The sequence below is a fragment of the Patiria miniata genome, unplaced genomic scaffold, assembly GCF_015706575.1.
Source record: "Patiria miniata isolate m_02_andy unplaced genomic scaffold, ASM1570657v1 HiC_scaffold_7, whole genome shotgun sequence".
Classification (NCBI taxonomy): Eukaryota; Metazoa; Echinodermata; class Asteroidea; order Valvatida; family Asterinidae; genus Patiria; species Patiria miniata.
Window position 1 is genome coordinate 14723416 of NW_024037074.1, and position 16846 is coordinate 14740261.

Consider the following 16846-nt stretch of genomic DNA (forward strand, 5'->3'; position numbering starts at 1 on the left):
TGTACCAACAGAGGGCGCTGGACTGCAGCGCATGCATAGCGCGCGCATGCACCTTGCAGCAGTCTAGTCGTCATGCACGCGTACCCAGTTCGACTCTGTGGGTTTGGCTAGAATTTGTAGGCGTAATATCATGAAAATAGGCCTATATAGTATCACCATGACATTTTTTGCAAGAGAGGACTGTGTTTACACAAACTGCTATTGGTATGTCAGATCATGGAGGTAGAATTAGAACAAAAGGTTCAGTTATGACGTTCGCAGAACCAGAACAGAAGTTCGCACTGTCATGCAACTGTCCTGACGGTATCAGGTCAACTCGGACCCAAACCAAGTCGGACCCATGCCAAGTCGGAACCATGCCAACTCGGACCCACGCCAACTCGGACCCACTACCAACTCGGACCCACGACCAACTCGGACCCACGACCAACTCGGACCCACTACCAACTCGGACCCAAGCACGACCAACTCGGACCCAACAGTTTTAGTTTCAGAGATTATAGTTATAGGTGATCTTAATGTTAGTGCTTATAAAGTGAAGATATTCTGTAATTACATTGGGCAGAATGGGGTTTTTAGTTTTGTTGTTTTCTTGTATTGCCGCTGTGTGGAGTTTTTCTTGCAGTGTATGCAATGGTGTTTATGTGGGTTTTTTTTAAATAGAGATTAGAATAGACTTCGTTTTTATATCTTATTTATTTTATTTAGTGACTTATGTTTACTTATATTTATTGAGTTAATAATGTTATGTTTGAAAGTGTTTATGTTTTAATGCCATACTTTCCAATTTTATTTTTCTATGAAGATCTGTTCTTAATTTGTATACTTGTTACGTTGAAGTTTGGATTAAAAATGAAATAAATTGCTGTTAAATTTAGCAAGATGGTGTGAACGATGTCAATTAATATGTTTTAATGAAAATAAACAATTGGTTAAACTTTTAAAGCGCAATATGTTTTAATGGAAAACAAATGAAAATAATAAATAATTAATTACACTTCAAGTTAAAGTGCATTTCAAAATAGCATTTTAATGCGCTTAAAAATGTTATACTGCTGCAATACAGATATGAGATAATTTACCTTACAATTACAATGAAAATTTATACTAAACAGCATCACTGTAAATAATAACAGATGAGAAGTGGACAAACTTTTTGAAATGAATGATTGAAAACGATTTCGAATGATTGAAAACCATGGGTCCGAGTTGGTCATGCATGGGTCCGAGTTGGTAGTGGGTCCGAGTTGGTCGTGGGTCCGAGTTGGTAGTGGGTCCGAGTTGGCATGGGTCCGAGTTGGTAGTGGATCCGAGTTGGCATGGGTCCGAGTTGGCATGGGTCCGAGTTGGCTTGGGTCCGAGTTGGTTTGGGTCCGAGTTGGATCGAAACCGTCCTGACTGACTTGACTTAAGCATGGACTTAAGCTGAAGACATCAAATTAATGTAATTCACTGAAATTAATGGGGAAAAATTATTATGAACCGGCATGATTACCTTACCGGAAAATAAAATTGGCACTCCATTAAATGTTTAACGATATGAACGTAGTTTCTGTCTAGGCCTAATTGATTTCCCGAGGAAATTTTGAGATAGACCCGTGACGCGTGACGTGAACATGTCCTCGATCCTCCTATTTCTAATTCTGCGCAGATAAGGCTTTGCAACCAAGTAGCTTAAAGACAGCAAAGCAACCACTCTTTTTCCTCAACAAAACTCATATTATTGGCTTACGATCATCCACCATACGGATTAACAAAGTTAAAAGTTTATTTGACAATTGACTGGTCATGCTGGTTTTAATAATTGCCATGTGAGTGAAACAATAACACTGTCCTAAAACAATTCCTACAGTGAAGAAAATGTGTGGAAATTATGTGAGTATGCACAAGAACACCACCAAGACCAGCTTGAACATTTCTTGGCCGTGTTCATCTCCAACTCTGCAAAAACTGTAAGTCCCAGTACTAGGCCTACATGTATTTGGTAAATTTAAGCTAGAAGATTTTCAACATATAAAAGTTGAATGAATGAATTAATAAAATGTCAAAGCTGTTAATGATGTCCTTACAACTGACAAGGCATCACACTTGTTAATTATAACTACAAGTCTTTGCTGCTATGCTACGAATTCCAAATCAATTTTATGATACTTATTGATAGGGGCATTTCTTTGTCATAGTTAGCACTTTTACCTGAGACCTATTTCACTTGCAGAGATGATCTTGTATATTTCCAAAGATATTATTAGGCCGCACTAAAATATAGAACATAAAAATCTTGTTTTCACCATTCGAAAACCTGCAGTATGTGTTGAAGTTATACATCAAAGTGTATAATGTTGTATTTAAATACTGATTTAGCATGAAATCCTTTCATTTTTGTGTCTCCTTCAGATACCTATTTGGCATCAGAAAGCAGGAAATGGCCCAGATCAACCAGTTGTATGGGTAAGAAAAATCTCGGATCAGCTATTGTTTTCGTTTACCATGCAAATGTTATGTTAGTGGCTAAATTATCTCTGTTTCTGTTTTTTTCCCTTCTTTTTTTCAGGACTACCATGTGATTTGTATTCATTGTCCAGAGGTCAGTGACCCCCAGGTCTATGACCTTGACTCCTTGCTGCCCTTTCCATGCCCCTTGGTTCAATATCTACAGTCTGCTATACAGTCAGATGCTTCGCTGAAAGTTCAGTACCATAGGTAAATAGATTATAGGTTTTTTGCTTGAACCGAAGGGCCTGTCTTCCGATTGACTTCCAATTGACTTATTCACTTACTGATTGACTGACTGACTGACTCCCCGATGGATAAACTGAGCCACTCGGTATAAATGTTTTCCTGTTTCAGTTCAGCTTGACTTGGCCAGCCTCATCTTATTTTACATGAGACATCACTACTAATTGAAATAGAATTGAGATAGAGCTTAAGGAACAGGAAAACAGGAGAAATAAATAGACCAAGGCGATGGCATAGCCATGTCTCACCGAAGTGAGCAAACCACCCATCTTTTCTTTGTTCAGGAAATTCCGAGTTGTACCAGCCGAGTTGTTCTTGAAGACCTTTGCCTCAGATCGATCTCACATGAGGACTGCAGATGGCACATGGATGAAGCCACCACCGCCATATCACTGTATTGCAACCACAGGTAAACCTCCTCCTTTCCCAAATCTCTTATAATAGTTATTTTCAATGGCTGGCTGCACATACTTGTAGATATTCTGTAGATATACCCTTTTTGGCATAATGAATACAAGCAGATAAATTAACTTTGTTTCTAATAATTAAACAAATGGTTTTTTACTCTCATTGATTTGAATTTTCCATTCATTTCAGAAAGTACGATGAACTTGGATGATTTCATATGCATGGATCCATCTGTTGGTGTTGGTCAAGTTATGGATTTAGCAACGTTCACCAAGCAATTCACATGACATCTTGCCACTGTTAATACCTCAAGGTGGCGAGTTAAACTTGTACAGTGTGGTCAGTCTGTCAAACTATGTATGAATCTAGTTTGCTGTCCACATTCCACAGTGGAGTACTTGTGTATGAAATGTAAATACTTATATGACTATTTTATATACAAATTCTTGTCAAGAAGACAAATTAGTTTTATAAGTTGTCAGGAAAACAATTTTAACGCAACTCCGAGAAAAAAATGCACTACATGATAAAATAAACATATTTGCTATTTTTCTGCCTACAAAAATTTATTGGTCAATTTCTAATCTGCGTATTAACAAGTACAAGACCACATAGTAATTACACTGTCATAAAACTCTCTACATTACAGACATGCAAATTGATATCAGTATTGTATGTTTACATTCTCCCTCAACCAATTATACTTTACCTCTAAAATCAGTGAAACTGAGAAATTAATTCATTCAACCTTACAACCTGTGGACAATTTTGGAAACCAATTCACCGTATAAAAAGATTACTTTGAATCTGATAAGTTTTTATTAAAAAACAATTGTAGTTATTTGATCAGTGAATTTACCAAGTGCATGCTACTAAATGTAATGTCTGTAACATTTATGTTTACAATGTTGTAATAAATATGAGTAATATGACATGCAAACAACTATGTGTGCTATTAATTTAATTGTTATACCTGTCAGGACAAGCTGGCTGCTTAAAAAAGAAAAAAATACTGACAGGCGAACAAAAGATCCGGTGTAATAAACTCACATAACCCCAAATGACTAAATAAAATCAACATCTATTCCACTGCCACTGTAATAAGATGCAAAATGCCAATCCATTCGTTGTGTAACAGATTCAAGTACATTATACAAAACTACTAACATCTACCGTTTGATTTCATGGTAGAATTCAACTTTGAAAAATAAAAAGTTGTAGTACATACATTTAAAATGCTTGAGTGGTATTTGACATAAGAAGGATACAAGGAATACGACACGACATAACAGTTTTCTTGTTCATAAAATGCACGCGACATACTTGTGCAAGAAAAATATTTTCTCTGTCATTCCATAAGAGTCGCCTAGCCTATAAAAATAAATGAGCGCCATGTACGAATCTTTAATTTGCAGTGTTATTAGGTGCAATATATATTTGTATATACCTTTTATTTTCTGTCCAGTGCTCCCTAGAAAGTCGTTCAGTAAAAACCAAGGCCAGTAAATTTCCTGAAAGGGCAGGAACCAGCCTACAGACCTAAAAAGCATTTTCCCTACACAGCAATTAGCATTGGACTGTCCGGGCACAAGACGGCTTCAACAATAAACATAAGCACTATTAAAGGAAACAATACTCTGATGAATTGGCACAGCATGTGGACAATTTTATAAACTGCTCGGAAGAACTTTTGAAACTAAAAAAAAAAAGATCTAAAGACTGTAGCCTGTCAACAAAATGATAATTTTTAAATATTGAGTCCTTCACCGTATACATGCAATTACTATTTTTTTTGGGGGGGGTGTTGAAATGAACACTTCAATTGCTTGTTTTATAAACATCACAAGAAATTTTTGACTTTGAGAAATTTTCAGCAAACTGTTATACATTTAAGCAGTTTTCTTACATACTATATTCATTTCCAAGGATAATTATTTTAAATTCTATTAAAAACTATTTGTTGTTTTTGTACATTTTGTTCGAGAAGTCCCTGCACCAAACAGTTTTATTTTAACATTAACTAAGTACTGAACTACCACAATAATGGAGTAACTCTGGAGTAAATAGTATTTCTAAGGCTGTGCTGGTATTAGTAAGTGAAGGGGTGGAAGGGTCGGGGAGGCAACATTTAGGTGATTTTTAATGGATGAGAAGGGTGACTGCAGTTTGGCATGTGACTGCTGAGTTTAAATACATGCAGTTATTGAACAGGTGTACACACCATGCTATGTGGGTCTTGGAGTTGAGTCTGGCAACAAGACCAAATCTTTGGTGATACATTGGCGCTGGACAATGCAGACAAGTATGCCTGTTTGGTTACCAGGAGGGGCACCAGGGGAGGGGCTGGCTGGAGACTCCGCCCATCACAGTTGTTTCTCCTCCCCGTCTAGTCATGTGGCATCCTTAGGCATCTTGGTCTCAATATCGACCCGGCAGATTGGACATCGCTTGTTGGTACTCAGCCACTGGTCCACGCACTCAACATGAAACAGGTGCATGCAGGGCAGACGACTACAAAACCAAGGGAAAATCAAAAAGACCAATGGTAACAATAAAGCAATTGGGTATGCATAGTGGTGTTTATTATTTTGCCTTCCAATTCTATGAGCCCCTAGTTTGAATCCCACTTGGAGCACTGTTGGTGACATAAAAGAAATACTTGTTTCCAAGTAACTGAAAAAGCCAAAAGACCTACATGGAGAACACTGTCATGTATGAGATTTGAACACACCATATCTGAGAACTTCTGATCACATTCCACAAAAACAGGTCATGAATGCATACATCCCCAAATCACCTCTCCCACCCAACCGACCCCCCCCCCATAAAAACCCGCACACACACACCCCAAGAAACACACATTCCAGCTTTTTTTTGTTTCCAAACTTGGAAGATTCTGACTCACCGAACGTCTTCGTTCTCATCAAAGTACGACAGACAGATGGTGCATTTCTCTTCATCATCGTCATCATCAGTGATTTTAGGTTTTGAGCAGTTGGTCTCAGATGATGCTCCTTCCGTGGCATTCTCTGATGAATTCTCTGCCTCGGCGCAAGAGCTCTCCTCTGCAGGACGCTTTCTCTGTGAGTAAGATGACAACATGGAAACTCAAACAACTTTGCTGGAGTATGACTGAATGGGAAGATTGACAGACTGTTCTGATGTACTAAAAACAAGATTTTGCTTGCCGTTTGGGAGCTTGACAAGCAGCAACTCAAGGTTGAACCCCGATGAACTCAGTCAAACCTTGTCAGTGACTCAGTCAGAGGACAGTAGGTTGGCCTTCTCGAACCAGTAATAAGTTGTTTTATTGTGTCAGGGTCTGAGAATGACTCGGTCAAAAGGTTTACCTTGTGATATTTATGAGGGAAGGTATTTCTCTCAATAGTGATGCGACTAGCTCCACGGTTCACTTGGCCCATTCGCTCACTCAACTGAACCAATTCCTAAAAAGGGAAAAAAATATATATATTCAAATGCGCTGTACAACAATAAAACAATAACTGGGTATAAAAGCTAGTGTTGATTAAAATTCATTAAAACCACCAGATACATTACAATAAGAATCAGGACCAGAAGTACATCGTTAAAAAAAATAGTATTAGGCCTACATACAAGTTAAGTTCAATAAGAATACTTCTAACGGATTAAAACACGAGAATCATTAACATTACCACAAATTCATTAAAAATACTTACTATAAAACCCATTACAAATCAAAAGCATTTTGGAAAAGATGCGTTTTCAGCAGCGTCTTAAAACGGCTTAAGCTTGTGGCATTTCTGACATGAACCAGTAATTTATTCTACAGAGAAGGGGCAGCATTTTAAAAGGCCTGATCACCTAAGGAAGTGCTGCTACGAGTGGTTGGGTGTTTAAGAAGAATGCAGTTGTTCGGATTAAAACTACGAAGACCATAACGAGACAGAGGTCGAACAGTGATAAGCTGAGTCAAATATTCAGGACAGTCACCATGTAGAATTTTAAAAACAAGCAACAAGATATTAAAAACAATTCTCGACTTAATTGGAAGCCAGTGAAGATCAATAAAAACAGGTGTGATATGACAGAACTTGTACAAGACTTCAAGTCTCACTCCTACAATAATTCAGAATGGCAAAGTGAAAAACTGACCACTGTCTTGTTCAGTCAAAGCATTAGACTGGCGCCTGCAGGATATAAATGTGCCTGCAGGCACACTCTTTTTAAAGCTACCTTCAAGTATTATTTTCTTCTGAAGGATACCATTTCAGGGGGATAAATTCACAGGGTATTTGGTGCCAGCTTTATCTACCAATAGTCCAACATGCCTTTAAATCATTAGACTGGTCTGATAGTCCAGTCAGTCATAAATCTATAGGTACATACCTCATACATGGGACCACGTCCCATCCTACGCATCAGCGGCACCCGATAGGCACGGTAAAATGGATGAGCCGTCAGAGGAGGTAAATCAGCCATGCTGGGCTGCAAACAAAATTGTCAAATACTTTGGTAAAACTGCACATATGGTAAGAATTCCTGCACATATCGATCAGGAATAGACGAAAAAAAATATACCTCATTGATCACTGACAGCAGTTTTGAGTTTTCCTCGAATTATCTACATTTTAAAAATTGCACTGTTCTGATTTCATTAAACTCTTTGTGTTTGCAGGGCGTATCTGTTCTGACTTTAATTAACTCTCTGTGTTTGCACTCCTAATATCCATCAACTCAAAATAGCGCCCCTAGAGACAAGTTGACATAACAGCTTGAGTGTCATAGCACACTGTTTTAATTCCGACAATTTCATACTTAAGAGTGTGAAGGTTTAGACAATGTTTTGAACACTTTGTTCAGTGATAGAGGCGGCATCCGAATTACATGGCTACAGCTTGCAATCATACATGCGGCTATGGATGTGGCTGAAGCCAATTCCCATAGACATGTATGTTACTGCCAGTCATAGCCAAGTGATTCACAGACACAGCTTTAGCCATCACTGGATATGGATGTTGGCAGGCATAGTCAGTGGTTACTCACATAGTTGCCATAGAATGCAGGATGGAAGCCTCCTGTACTACGCTGTTGGGGTGGTGCCGGTGGGGCAGTGTGGTGATAATGGTGAAGGTGGTGATGTAAATGACGATGTTGAGGAGAGAAGTTACTGTCCAGGAAAGGTGGTGGTATGGTGAGCGGCTCGCTGCTGTCACTGTAGAGATAAGAGATCAAAAATATGTAATAAACTGCTGACTGCAATTTGAAGCGATTGAGGTGGAACCAGGATCTATGACATTTAAGGTGTAAAGAATCATTTTATTTTTTTTGGAAGCAACAAAAATGCTCAAAGTCTTAAATAGAGCAGATAACAACTAACCTGTTGAAATTTTGTCTCAGTGGATGCTAAACATTTGAAGAAAACAGAACACCTATGCCAATATTTATGGTCTCAGAAGTGGATTCCTTGCCCACGGGACCACTTTTTTTATCTGCCTTCAATGAACATTTTCTTCCGAACAGGAAGAAGTGAAACTTTCTTCACTTTGAGCAGGACTTTTCTCAGTAAATAAGAAGAATTATTTCCCGGTAATTACCAATATTCCTATGACAATGCAATCAATGAGATTTGACTGTTAGGGTTGGCAAAACTTACATACACGCCTCAAATTTCAGAACGTGCGCGTGCAAGGTACCACCAAATGTCTTCACCAAGATGTCAAAGTGGTTTACTGAAAATAGTCGTATTTAAGAAAGAAAATCCCACTAAAAAGAGCAAGGTTAAACGCGGATACTTACATGTTAGGAGCAGGACCGACCACAGGCTCAATGTGTTCCACTTCCATTTGCTGGGGTTGTGGTTGGACCGGCTGCAATGCTGGCAGTGTAGGGTGAAGATGAGCTTGGGGCAAGGCATGGGCTAAGGGGTGTGAGTGGGGCTGGGTGTATGGGCTAGGGTGATGGAGTAGAGGGTGACCGGGTGGGTAGGTCGTGTGGGCCTGCGGAGGCTGAGCATTGTGCATTATACGCTGGCAACTTTCAGACTGCTGTTGTTGCTGCTGCTGCTGTTGTTGTTGCTGTTGCTGCTGCTGCTGCTGCTGCTGCTGCTGCTGCTGCTGTCGGTGATGGTGCGGTGCAGAGTAGAAATGCTCCAATTGTTCCAGAGGGTTTTCCTGCTGCTGCTGGTGCTGCTGATGTTGCTGCTGCTGCTGCTGCTGTTGGTGGTGGTAGAGACGCAGCATCTGTGCCGAATATGGCGTCACGGCGTCAAAATGGGAATCTCTCATCCTGGACGGAAAGATTAAAGAAAAAGCCAAATGTGAGAAAATGTCTGATGTGACATCTTCTAAATTATCCTAAATGTGTATGTGCGAGATAACACACTATTGGGACTATGTTGTCACACAGCCTTTTCACACTTTGGACAATAGAGGGCACTTTTAGTTACCTGGACATGTGCAGTCTCTGTAACTCCCTCATTCGATTCTGTTGCTGATACAGCTGCTGGTGACGTAAGGGAACCGAGGACCCTTGCTGAGGGAGTCTGATCTCAGCGATGGGTTGCTGGCGCTGAGTAGGGTGGTGATGGTGGGCAGGTGGAGGCTGGGGCTGGGCTTGGCCATGGGTTGGGACCTGGGGTGTGGTCTGGGTGGGGCCCTGCTGGACAGAGTCACTGGTTGGTGGGCGTCGGTGGTTGTGGGAATGATGGACATGAAGCTGGAAGGAGGATGGTCTTGATCCACCTGATTATTAAAGAGAAACAAATGTTCATTTACATTGAAGTTTCAAACTATACAAGCAATTCAATTAAATTTTAAACACATATTTCTATGACTTCATAAGACAAAGTAAGAGTGACAAAAGTTATTCCACTTCTTCTAAATATTCAACATTGACAAATATTTCACACCGCTTCCCTCAACCATAATCAATCTACCAACTATTTAAAACCCAGACTAAAGCCAATAAAAATCTCTGTCCAGATTTAACCTTTGTTATTGCTGGTGAAATTGTAGTACAAAGCAATGTAAATTATACAGGTCTGATTGTCCAAAGCTGTTTGTGCACAATTATGTAATTTTGTTTGAAGTGATATAAAACAAAGTTGTACAGAAATTTCCAAAACCAACAATTATGTCAGGCCCGTCCTGGAGGTTGTATGTCACAATGCTTGAGTTGACCAACTTGGAAACAAGCTCCAGGTTTAATCATGTCCAAAATTGAGAAAAACAAAAATTGTAGGAAGTAAAAACACAAAACCAATCAGACAGTGCCTTACTTTGTTGGACTCGAACAGAGCAGCCAGACTGATGAACATGTGCATGATGATTGTGTGCACGGCATTCCTCACTGTGACCTCGCCGACCGAGTTGCCCCTGATAGCTGTGAAGATCACTGACCTGTGATGACCTCTGGGGGTCAGGGGTCACATCAGCAGATGGGGGAAGGGTCTCTTTCTTCTCCTTGGATTTGGGTCTTGGAAGTTGTTTTCCGAGGGATACAGGTTTCTTGGTCTGCAGAAAAGTGTTAGATTTTAGTTTAAATGTTTTGAGGGATCTCAGATGGGGTTCAAAGCTGTAATGTATGGTATGCACAGAGTAACGTTTATTTAAAGTCAGTGAAGAAATGGAACAACTTGCATATGGCAGCTCAAGATTTATTTTGTTAGTTAATTTGTCCAGTTTTTGTGTCAACTTTTCAATATGTGAAATGCTGAGTGGGAAATTGATGGGATGCCACACAATGCATTCTATAATCATACTCACCCCTGCAGAAGACTTCTGTTCCCTCGCTGGCACATCCTGATCTCTCTCACGGGCTCCGGTGTGATTGTGCTCTCCGACAGAAGGGCTCCCCCTCTGGAGCTGAGTTCTTGGTGAGTGGCAGGCACAGGCAGCTCGGCCACCAGAGTAGATGCAGCCAACATGGTGCAGCAGTGGAGCACCAGGAACAGCGCCCTCGTGCATGCAAGCGCGGCGAGGGTGAAGGTGTTGGTGATGGTGATGGTGGTGACGAGGTAAGTGGTAAGGTGGAGGAGGAGTCGTCGTCACTGGGGATGAGATTACAGGCTGGGGACTTAACTGACGACAGCTGGTGCACGGGGGAAGCGGCTTAGCTTGGGATGGAGGCGGTGGCGGTTGGATGCTGGCTTCATCAGACAATGCTTCTTGGTTTGTATCAGGAACTGGCTCTAGCTCAGGAATGCTGGACGATGGGTCTTCTGTTAAAATAATTGACAATAACTGATAAGCAACAAAATAGATCTGAAAAGATTGCAATAAAAACTATGAATATAACGTCCGCAAAGGTGCCAAGTAAATTACATGTACATGTCACTGAAGTTAGCAAAGTGAGAAAGTACATGTATTGATTGAGAAATTCAACATGATCTCTCAAATAGTATGTTACCATTGTTAAAATCTTCAATAATGAAGTAAGTTAGTCAGCATCAGTGAACTCAATTTTCATGTGGTTGGGGTTCCTACACAGCTTGGGTATTTTCTCTCAAAAGCACTCAGCATTGAGAATGCTGAGTCTTTTAATGTTTAAAAGGTTTTTTTTAATTGTAAAAATTGATGCAATTTAGCCATTTGCTACAAGTTCAATTTGAAATAAACCAACAATAATAAAATGCAGAGCTTGGAAAATGACACTGGTAAAGGACAAAACAAAACATTCAAAATTACATCTCCAAGAACAAAATTCCAAACTGGTCTGCAGACAATAATTTTTATTGGAGAAAAGGGGCCATTCATGTGTCCTTTTAAACTAATATACATGTACATGTAATTACGACTCATCACAAGAATATGATTCAATATGTCCTTCACATATGTGTCCTTCAAACAGCTGCATACATGTACTTACCACCATCGGATTCAGTCAAATCCACAATGAGGGGTGATAGAGGGCGCTTCTTCCTTTGACCTTTGACCAACGGATGCTTAAGGCCACCACTCATCTTCCTAGGGCAAGCATTATTCGACTGAACTCCCCAGCTGATTAAAACAAAACAAAAAACTGAATTGTGCATTCAAAATGAAGTAAAGGTCTTCTTTGTAGACAATTTTCAAGAAAAGATCCAAAAAAGATTCAGAAAAGGACAACCCAGAAATATACTTTATGTACCACTAGTTTTCTACAATGTGTTAGATTTAATTAAATGTTTTTGAGCACAAATGGCTAATGATCTGCATTACTCAGCAAAAACATTCAATCACTGATTGTAGCTGGACATGCTGGAGGGATATGTCTGAAAGTCTTCTGCATGTTTTCAACTTCAATTTACAAGCAAAGTTGGCAAGATTGGTACACAAGTAGAAAGCTCTATTGATAATCTAAACTTCAAGAAGCCTTCACAGACATCATTCTGTCTTCAATAAAAATGCACAAGTTTATCATCATTGAGGGAGTAAGATGTCTTGCAGACAAACGGGGAAGACAGTTATGAATAAGACATAGACTTTGTTGACTCACCGGTCATTATTGGAACCCATGTCCACTGACACCACTTCAATGTCATCATCTGCTTCATCGTGACTCTCCTCCAGATTGAGATCGTCGTCACTCTCATCGCTATTCTCTGAATCGGAAGACTCTACCAAGTCCACCGTCTCATTGTTAGAGGGTCTCATGATGCCACTAGGGCCTGGCAAGGGTTCATCATAGGGTGGGATGAAATCTAGAGCTCCTGATAACGGTAGTAGAGGATCGTCCCATGCCACATCTCTACTGATGGAAGGATTATTACCGTGGCCAGATACATCAAATTCATCCACGCTAACCACATCGATGTCGGAGTCTGAGTAGTCTGCACAGCTAGGGGCGGGGCCAGTGTCAGTGCTGGAGAAGGTAGGCGTGGCTGAACCGTGAGCAACTGAGAGACTGGTACCTGGACTGGCCCATGGATCCTCTTGATCCTCCAGATCTAATGAATCTCTGTCTCTGACAGTAAGGTCAATGTCTACTAGCTCAGGTTCAGCAGGATCATAGGGTAAGGCATGGTGGTCGCTGGATAACCTGCGGTGTGCTTCGGTGTCCTCCTTGGTGTTTGGAAAGAGGTGACTGCGGGCCTCGAAGGCCGAGTTCTCACTCACGCTGAAGGAAGAGGAGCTGGGGCCCGAGTTGCTGTGAAGTCGTGGTTTCTTGTTAGAGAGGACGATTGGATGTTGCCTGCGGTATGGTTGGAATCCCTGTCCTTCTGAGGGTCCGGGATGCGCATCTGTGCCTTGAGGTAGCCAGGCTCCTGATGGACTGATGGAGTGACTGCTTAACCTGTCAAGATCGGAATCTCCGCTTGCTGAACTCAGCATTCCGTCACCACTACTGTTTAGTATCTTGGGTTTGAATGGCTTATAATGTCGCATGGAGACCAAACCTGGGATGGGCTCGTCAGAGTAATCACTGTAGCTCTCGCTCTCCAGAGGAGGCACCGGTGAGTTGCCCACTGACATCATGTTGTAATCACCACTGTCTGATATGACCACAGGTGAATCTGAAGCAGCAGCAGCTGTGGCACCAAGACAAACAACCTCACTAGGCTTGGGCTGACCTTCCCTGTAACGAAGACGGCTGGAGCCCGGGTCAGAGAATATCTGGCATGCCACGGCACTCTCAGCAACCTGCTCAATTTCTCTCAGGTGTCCCTCTATGAGATGGGATGGCACAGACTGGGGCGGGTGGACTAAAGGTTCTGACATGACAGGAGAAATGTCTAGCCCTTCATCTTCATTATGAGGACTACATAGATCTAGACTATCGTCCGTTTCAAGAACACCTGTAATAGAGCAAATCATTTACGTTTATTATTGTTAATTATATTTTGAGAACAAATACATTATTCTCCACATTTTTCTCCAAAAAAAAAGATACACTGTACACTTACACATTTAGACATGAAAAGTCTTTTCGCACTTTTACATGTAACATTCTCATACCCCTACTGTGTGAAAATAGGGGACAAGCATATAATATGCATGTATATTTTTTTATCACAAAAAATGGACAATTTTTAAGTACATGCACGTATGCATGGGCATTGTAAATAACATGTATGTGATGTATTCCCACGTAGGCAAGTGCCCGATTCCATGCCTCTGCTTACTTAACCTACGCAAGAATACCTGCATTCAATTTTGTGCCAACAGCATTTCAGGCTTGCAACTGGGAATTTAGAAAAAAACGAGGAAACTCCAAACCACACATTTTGTACACTGTTTTTCAATTTGCAATGGCATTCATGAGAAGTAAAAAACGAGGAAATCAGCGGATCCGAGGAAAAGTTGGATGCCTGGCATTTAGGTTAGCAAGGAATTTTGGCTTGTGCACATGTGTACGGAAAGAATGTAGTATCCAGACGCCACTTCGGCGGTTGTGCACAAAGTCTATAGAAAGTCAAGGAAACTATCTTACTATTTCGTAGCAAAATTGGAAATGTTTCTCAGTCCCAGATTCATGTCTTTTCGACAATTTTGCAATGACTGACCTTTATTGAATTAAAATGGAGAAAACATTGGCATCAAGTTGCGACATTCCTTCCCATGTGAACATCCAGTTATTAACGATTCTGTGCTTACGGGTCAGTACAGAATGGTGATGGTAGGTGCAGAATAACATTTGGCTCGTGCAAGGTAAGAGCATTCTAAGTGATTCAATATGTGAAGCGCTTCTTAAACCTTGATGAAAGATGACAAGAATGTGTTCTCACCTGCTTCAGACTCCATAACAGCGCCCTCTCTTGTCTCGCTAGTAGAGCATGGGCCCGACTGACTGCCTCGGTCTAGTACCTGGGCTTCAACGCCTCCACTATCTGGCAGACACGATGCCACTGCCATGACTGGGTTGCTAGAGTAAAACTCCATGGCGACGTCAAGATGCGTTGCTAAGGAAACTTGAAAAGTTAGCTGCAATGACGCAGAATCAAATGTTGATCATCTGCAGGTTACTAAAAATAAATTGTGGATATCTTGTTTTTATTTGGCTAAACTTTGATATTTCTTTTGATTTGTTTACTAAATTCATTTAAGTTTTCTCCTAACATGGTGTTAGTTTTAATCAATCAAAGAATATTTTTAAACACATACCTATATTTATCTGATAATCAGAGATATCTTTCAAGCAGAATACCTCAACTGTTCTGTTTGTTAAATCCCAGTTGTACGTGTGTCACCCCACGACTGAACACCAATTTTAAAACAGTGACACGCTTCCAAATCCAAGTCCTAGGACCTTGTCGCTGTCTTTTTTTTCCTATACGTGTACATGTAGAATCTTCTCAAGATTTTGTAATCCATGTAATCATTGTCATTTTCCCCCCATTTTTCACCTTAAAATTACTTATCCTATCCGCTTCCAAAACATTAGCATCATTAGCCTTATTTGAGAAGCTTGGAAGAGGCAGTGCAGTTACATTGACGCAGTGCTTTAATAAAAATAAATAGGAGTCAACATTCCTCTTTATATCAGGACATTTGTTTTATTTTGAGAGCCATGCTGATACAGTGATTCTTAAATAGTATCACTTCCCACATCCAACTAATTTTGCGTGATGGACTCCCTTCATAATCAGGATAATGGCCTACAACTACATGACAATACAAATGAATACTGCCAGACTGCCGAGTGCTGATGTACGTACACGTACAAAAACATGTTGAATGTTAATTTTAAAAGGACAAAATGTCACATACAATATGCCTATTTCCCCCAAAGAAATAACACAGTCCAAACGTACCCTTGTAGAATGAAGAATAATCACATTTCTTCCCAAAACTCAACGGTCCAACATTGGGAAATGGTCGTAATTTGTGACGAATTCTTCCGTCATCGTTGGTTGAATCACAAAATACTATGGCGCATATTTCCTGTAGTCTGGTGACCGGAACCAAATGTTGTGCACGAAAAACGTACAGCGGTACGTGTACGGATATTTCAGAGGCAGGAACCATATCGTAGTTGCGAGGAATTATTATTGCCCACGCAAGTAAAAGAGGGCGCTGCGCACGAGAGGCGATCGGTACTTCATGTACTTTTCATCCGCCTAGCTCAGCTCCGCGGATCGGAGTTGAGCTCCACTTCGGCTATTTTACAACAAGCTGCTTTTAAATCAACTGAAAAACAACAAATGCTAAACACGCTACTGCAGCAGCGCCACTTTTCTACTAGTTCAGTGAATTTGCAGTTTCTTCTCGTTATCCTTTCGAGTGTGTGTGTTGATTGGAAAAACAATACCCAGTAGGCGGGTTCTGAATATCATCACTCCTAACAGTCCATTTTTAACCATGAATCACGTTATTCCAATTATATACGGGTTCCGTTTTAGCAGTTATAATCAGAGATTCAAGGATATCTTGGGAGGCCAGTCTCAAATTCATGCATAATTACTGGAACTCAGACACTTTTGTCCTTTTTTTTTTTAAATGAAAACGCCAGCACTGACCTCAACCGCGATATAGCGCGCGGCGCGCGGCCTCCTCGCTTTGGATCATTTTCTTTTTACAAGCGACCAAAAGAAAATATTCGGTCCAAACCCCCCCCCCCCCAAAAAAAACACCACCAACAAAAACTTATCAGGCGGATCCCATTTTTGCCCAGATATTGTCAAATAGAGTCCCGGCGCCCCAAGGACGAAAAGTGGTTAGCGTTTCGTGGGAGGCCCCCCCCCCCCCCCGGTACAGAAGACTTCGCCAATTAATATTCTTGATTTTAATTCGGCATAAAAATC

General features: G+C 40.7%; 2 protein-coding genes across 4 annotated transcripts; one reads left to right on the top strand and one right to left on the bottom strand.

The window, feature by feature from the left end:
• Positions 1 to 4: 4 nt before the first annotated feature.
• Positions 5 to 4076, top strand: LOC119746352 (protein N-terminal glutamine amidohydrolase-like). 2 transcript variants are annotated; one of them, XM_038223245.1, is made up of 6 exons: positions 5 to 222; positions 1853 to 1952; positions 2395 to 2448; positions 2552 to 2700; positions 3021 to 3145; positions 3334 to 4076. In XM_038223245.1, the coding sequence occupies exons 1-6, from the start codon at positions 131 to 133 to the stop codon at positions 3429 to 3431; spliced, it is 618 nt and encodes a 205-aa protein (XP_038079173.1). In that variant the 5' UTR covers positions 5 to 130; the 3' UTR covers positions 3432 to 4076. The 2 variants fall into 2 exon arrangements, with proteins under 2 accessions (XP_038079173.1, XP_038079174.1); XM_038223246.1 differs by having other exon boundaries at positions 5 to 204.
• Positions 3690 to 16014, bottom strand: LOC119746350. Of its 2 annotated transcripts, none has more exons than XM_038223243.1 (13): positions 15857 to 16014; positions 14831 to 15026; positions 12601 to 13900; positions 11992 to 12122; positions 10890 to 11344; positions 10403 to 10637; positions 9572 to 9866; positions 8923 to 9411; positions 8170 to 8338; positions 7513 to 7611; positions 6495 to 6590; positions 6050 to 6225; positions 3690 to 5655 (listed from the first exon to the last, which is right to left on the bottom strand). In XM_038223243.1, exons 2-13 carry the CDS (start codon positions 14982 to 14984, stop codon positions 5535 to 5537), a joined length of 3720 nt encoding a protein of 1239 aa, XP_038079171.1. In that variant the 5' UTR covers positions 14985 to 15026; positions 15857 to 16014; the 3' UTR covers positions 3690 to 5534. The 2 variants fall into 2 exon arrangements, with proteins under 2 accessions (XP_038079171.1, XP_038079170.1); XM_038223242.1 differs by having other exon boundaries at positions 14831 to 15067.
• Between the last annotated feature and the right edge of the window lie 832 nt (positions 16015 to 16846).

Bases quoted from the DNA above. Each gene is read 5' to 3' on its own strand.
- LOC119746352 (XM_038223245.1), top strand. From the start codon at position 131: ATGAAAATAGGCCTATATAGTATCACCATGACATTTTTTGCAAGAGAG. The intron at 2,449-2,551 runs GTAAGAAAAATC...TCTTTTTTTCAG, and splicing joins CAGATCAACCAGTTGTATGG to GACTACCATGTGATTTGTAT. The intron at 2,701-3,020 runs GTAAATAGATTA...TTCTTTGTTCAG, and splicing joins CTGAAAGTTCAGTACCATAG to GAAATTCCGAGTTGTACCAG.
- LOC119746350 (XM_038223243.1), bottom strand. From the start codon at position 14,984: ATGGAGTTTTACTCTAGCAACCCAGTCATGGCAGTGGCATCGTGTCTG. The intron at 12,123-12,600 runs GTGAGTCAACAA...TGTTTTAATCAG, and splicing joins ATGGGTTCCAATAATGACCG to CTGGGGAGTTCAGTCGAATA. The intron at 5,656-6,049 runs GTGAGTCAGAAT...TTGGTTTTGTAG, and splicing joins GATGAGAACGAAGACGTTCG to TCGTCTGCCCTGCATGCACC.